Source organism: Peromyscus eremicus, chromosome 7, assembly GCF_949786415.1.
Source record: "Peromyscus eremicus chromosome 7, PerEre_H2_v1, whole genome shotgun sequence".
Classification (NCBI taxonomy): Eukaryota; Metazoa; Chordata; class Mammalia; order Rodentia; family Cricetidae; genus Peromyscus; species Peromyscus eremicus.
Window position 1 is genome coordinate 100,959,280 of NC_081422.1, and position 5,045 is coordinate 100,964,324.

The 5,045-nt window shown below is 52.0% G+C and overlaps 1 protein-coding gene across 2 annotated transcripts; it reads left to right on the forward strand.

Annotated features, from left to right (window-relative positions):
* The first annotated feature begins 218 nt into the window (after positions 1-218).
* Iqcf6 (IQ motif containing F6) lies at positions 219-1,504 on the forward strand. Of its 2 annotated transcripts, none has more exons than XM_059268539.1 (2): positions 219-912; positions 1,075-1,504. In XM_059268539.1, the coding sequence occupies exons 1-2, from the start codon at positions 808-810 to the stop codon at positions 1,441-1,443; spliced, it is 474 nt and encodes a 157-aa protein (XP_059124522.1). In that variant the 5' UTR covers positions 219-807; the 3' UTR covers positions 1,444-1,504. The 2 variants fall into 2 exon arrangements, with proteins under 2 accessions (XP_059124522.1, XP_059124523.1); XM_059268540.1 differs by having other exon boundaries at positions 799-912; positions 1,079-1,504.
* The last annotated feature ends 3,541 nt before the right edge of the window (positions 1,505-5,045 follow it).

Below are 5,045 nucleotides of genomic sequence, written 5' to 3' on the forward strand. Positions count from 1 at the left end.
TGTTGATGAAAATAGAATCTTCAGCTTGGGGAATCATGCAGCTGGCAGCTGGAAGGACTTTCTCCAGTAGGTTTCTGGCTCTCTGTTTTCCAGACCTTTTCCTTTGCAATCCACACACTTTTGGTGCCCGGTTCTGCGGGACACATTGATGTCACAATAGCAGTACCTCTGTCCTTACATCTTCACGCTGTGACAAAGGGTGAACGAACACAGCAGATGCAGAATGACAGGAATAGCAGAAGTCCCTGCTCTCACAGGCAACTGTGACTCACACAGGGCTCTGCTCTTAATCTAAACCAGCCACGGCCCAGCTCAATTCACTGCATACTCAAAGAAGCTGTCTTTCCACACAAAGCCCGGCGAGACATGGCAGAGGAGCATAGGGAAGAAAGGGCAGAGGCCCTCTCTCGTCAAAACTAAGAGATTTGGACAAAAAGCCACATTTCTATTATTTCATGTCGCCTGGCACCCTCCCAGGAACCCTGACACTGAAGCCTGCCCAAACCCACAACGGCCCTGAGCAGCCTTAACTGAAGACCTTCTTACCTGCAAGAAAGTTCTATGGCTCTCCGCTGCTACCAGGGGGTGGAGATGAGTCTGAGAAGTAACTGGAAGCCACAGAAAACTGTATACCCCCAGGATGGGAGTACGTGAATAAAGAGCTTGCCCAATCCAGAAGGAGGCAGGGCTGTGGTTAAAAATGCAGGCAAACAGGGCCTGATGAGAAGGCTCCTGGCAGATGGGCGGAGTCCAATGATGGCATGTGACTAATAGTTGAGGGCGGGGCCAAAAACTAGGATAGCCTAAATGACAGATGAGTGGACTCTAAAGACCAAGGCCATGGACATACAAACTGTGAGTACAGCCCTTTCAGAAGAGACTTGCCTAGTGGATAACGAGCCGTGTGTAAAGGTGAGTAGGGGTTGGCAATAAGATGAGTTGGGGTCTAGAGACAAGAGGGCAGGACAGCCGAAGCCAAGTCCCCTTTCCTCCCAAGTACCAGAAGTGGGATAGAAATGGCAGAGAGCCCCACTGAACATCTCCACGTTCTTCCTCCCCCCACCCCCCGATCAGTTAGAGAAGACAGCCATAAAGATTCAGTCATGGTGGCGTGGCAACATGGTCCGACGAACGCTACTGCACGCAGCACTTGGAGCATGGGCCATCCAGTGCTGGTGGAGGTCAGTGCAAACCAAGATGTTGGAGCAAAGGCGGTGCTTGGCACTAAAACTCTACACCTGCCAGGAATGGGCAGTGGTGACGGTGCAGGCACAGGTCCGCATGTGGCAGACCCGCAGACGATTCCTCCAGGCACGCCAAGCTGCCTGCATCATCCAGGCTCACTGGCGCTGGCATGCCAGCCAAACCCGAGGCATGATCCGGGGCCACTATGAGGTCAGAGCCAGCCAGCTGGAGCTTGACATCGAAATTCTTATGACCTAGGGTGCTGGCAAAGCCATGGGGGGCTGGATCTCCCTCCCAATAAAGACACTTACTGATCCTAGACTCACCCTGTGGATATTGGACCCACAGAGGGAACTTAGCCTCTAACTTGCTTACTTTCCGTTCAGAAATATTCCCTGGTGTGGCATAGTGCCCTTGTCCTGAGACCCACCCTAGGCCCCTGTTCCTAATGTCATACTTAGCCAATCTTGCACAAAAGGGACTGAAGGGCTCAGGTCAGGTGTTGGCGCCTCCATCAGCTGGATTGGGGTCCCGCCAGCATGGGAATAGGCCTTGCCTTTTACTCTTCTGCAACTGCTGCCGAAGCATCTCCATTCAGCTTCAAAGAGTCTGTCTGCAGCAGGGCCATCTGGGAAACTAGGGATGCCACATCCTGAACCGCAGGGCCCTGAGGGCCAGCACAGGGCTTGGCAGGGAGCCAGGAGGACTGCACACCTCAGCGGAGCGGCAGCAGGGCACACACGTGTCCCGTGGGCTTGTGGGGGAAGCTGTGCTCCAGAGCCAGCCCCTGTGGATGGCCAGGGCTGAGTGGAGGGGCAGCAGCTGTGACTGCTGTCTCTGTCCCCTGAGGCTGAGCATCAAGGCTTCCCTCCCTCTGCTGGCCACTCCCTGGGAGAAGCAGGCATGGCTTGGGAGTGGAGAGGGGCAGCTGGGGTGGATACACAAGCAGGGTAGGACTGGAGGCCATGGGTTGGGGCTCACAGCCTCCCAACCCTACTGTCCTCAGAAGCAGCTGTTCTGATCCCTCCTCCGACTGCCACCCCCTCCTGGGCCAGCCTCAGTGGCTGCTGCCGGAACTCGGCTTTGCTGGGTCTCTCACAGTCTGGGCTCATCTCTCATCATTTCTGCCTTGTTTCTAAGCTTGAGGTGCCTCTCACCTGGATCCCTCAGGAGTCTGAACTTCCATTCTGAAAATCTAAGAAGCCTCAGATTTTCCTCTCCCTAGAGTCTGTGGGTGGTTGGCTCTGCATGGAGGGCAGGAGGGGCAGCGAGTAGGTGTGCAAAAGGCAGAGGTCTTCATGGAGTTGTTGCTGGAGAAGGTTTTCCCCAACCCCAACTCCTCCTGTGTGTGTGTGTGTGTGCATATGTGTGTGTGCACATATGTGTAAGTGTGTGTGTGCATATGTGTAAGTGTGTGTGTGTGTGTGTGTGTGTGTGTGTGTGTGTGTGTGTGTAGTAGTTTCCGGAGTAGGAGAGGCTGCTGTGAGGGCTCAGAGTTCAGTTTGTTCTCACCACCGCCCATAGCTACAGATGACAGTGATGCCTTTGGGCACCTGACTTTCTGAATGGATGTTGTTCTCCCAAGGAACCCCTCTACAAACTCCAGATATAGCTCTTTTCCCACTTTCCACGAAACAAGTGAGGTGAGATGGGTAAGACATGAAGCTGAGCATGAGGGAAGTCCTCCCAGACTGGCCGTGTTGTTACCATCTCAACAGGGAGAAGTGTTTAAAACCTGGGCTGGCAAGGGTTGAAGACTCTGATCTCCTTCTGATAGAACATTAGCCTCTCCTAAGCCGTTGAAAAATACCATCCAGCCAGAGATTCTCCTTTTGAGTATGCTGGTGTGAGGTCGGCATCAAGAGTCCAGTGTGTGTCAGGTAGTGGTGGCACACACTTTTAATCCCAGCACTCGGGAGGCAGAGGTAGGCAGATCTCTGTGAGATCAAGGCCAGCCTGGTCTACAAACTGAGTTCCAGGGCAGTCAGGGCTACACAGAGAAACCCTGTCTTGAAAAACCAAAAAAAAAAAAAAAAAAAAAAAAAAAAAAAGAGGTCCAATGTGTGGTCACAACTGGGACCTGCCGAGGTAAATGCTTTCAATGAGCCTCTGTAGTCTTACCTGGAGATGGCCATGTAGAATTCCAACCTGAACCAAGAAGGTTCAAGGTCATCAAAGCTTTGTGCTCTCCAGTGACCCAAGAGTGCACAGTGAAGTGCGGCTCAGAAAGACACAGCCCTTCCTGGTCCCTGAGTGGCAGGTATAGGAAGAGCTTTGGAGGGGGGAAGTAGACAGGGTCTCTTGTCCCACCAGGTATGTAGCCAGAAGATGAGACCATACAGGTCCAAACAATGGAGACTCAAAGCTGGACCCAGAAGGATGAAGATCCACGGTGTGGCGTCCTGCCAGTAGTCTGGGGTCCTGCGAAACCAAGGACGGTCTGGAGCTATGGGGGTGCATTAGAGAGCTCCAAGGAAGAGGAAGTGAGTAGGTGAGCAGTGAGGAGAGACGCTCCCTCTGGCAGTCGGACCTGTGGCCAGTGTCAGCCTTTCAGATGAGCCCCCTTTCCTCAGCAAGGGAGAGGTTACAGGTGAAACCTTTAAAGGCAGACCCCACAGGCCCCTGCTGTTCCTCACCATTGCTCAGAAGCAAGCTGCATAACGAACTTTTGAGAATATATCCACTGAAATACTCAGTGTGGGAAGGGGCACGCTTGCAGCTTCAGGGCAGGGGTGGGCCCTAGTGCACTCTGGGAGGACCTGGAACTTCACTCTTGCTGCTTCCTCTGGTGACGTATGCATTACCAGGAGCTGTGTGCCCCAGACTGTTCTCCTAGTAATAAAGAGATGTATTAACCCTAGGACTGGCTCAGACTACACAGGATTCTTAAGTATCCAGTACATTACAGGCCCACCATGCAATGGCTCCCCAGGTGGCATCTAGTCTCCTTGTCCCCAAAGTCTTACCCTGTGCTCGCAAGCTCCTCACCTAATAAATCACCAAACAGCTCAGATCACACAGTTCCAAGGTCACTATCCTGTCATATCTTCTGCTTTTCTGTGTCACGCATGCAAATCCAAGATGAGGTGGCCACAGCCACTGCCATGTCATCATAGGTACATTGACTGGATAGAACACAATCCCCGTCCACATCCCATCAGGGTAGAAATGCCTGGTGTCCAGGAAGGAGTCTTTGGTCAGGGTTAGGAATGTAGTTTAGCTGGTAAGCATAGGCTAGCATGCTACAAAAGCTGGGCATGGGAGCATGTGCCTGTAATCCCAGCACTCTGAGGTGGAGGAAGGAAGATCGGAAGTTCAAGGAAGGCACAGCTACAAAGCAGATTCTGGGATATATATATATATATATCGCCGTAAGCAAACAAAGTCTGATCAGTTTTGCTTCTGAAAATTGAGTTTGATGGAAAGTCTAGAAGCAAATGTCTGTTGTATAGAGGAGCTGGAGCGTATTGAAAGGGAGAAAGGTTTCTGGTCACTGCCAAAGCGTGATATGTGAATTCACGTGACACTCAAAGACTTAGCCTAGAATTTGACACTAAAGAGAACGAGAGTTAAAGGGACACTGGTAGATACGTTGGGGAAACAGACTTCTGATCAAAAGGAAGTTCTCATAGTTGGAGTACAGAGGATGGCAGGAGGAAGAAGGTAAGAAGAACAGAGAAAGAATGTTGTGGTCACACAGGGAGAAACAAAATCCCAACCACAAGACTGAGGAAACTGAGTTACTACTACAGCCCCTGCCTGCGCCGGCCTCCGTTCTGTAGGTCACCCCGATGGGAGATGTGTGTGATCTGGGGACTGTGTGGCTCAGAGGTTGCAAGGTGCCCAGGTGCTGTGTCTGG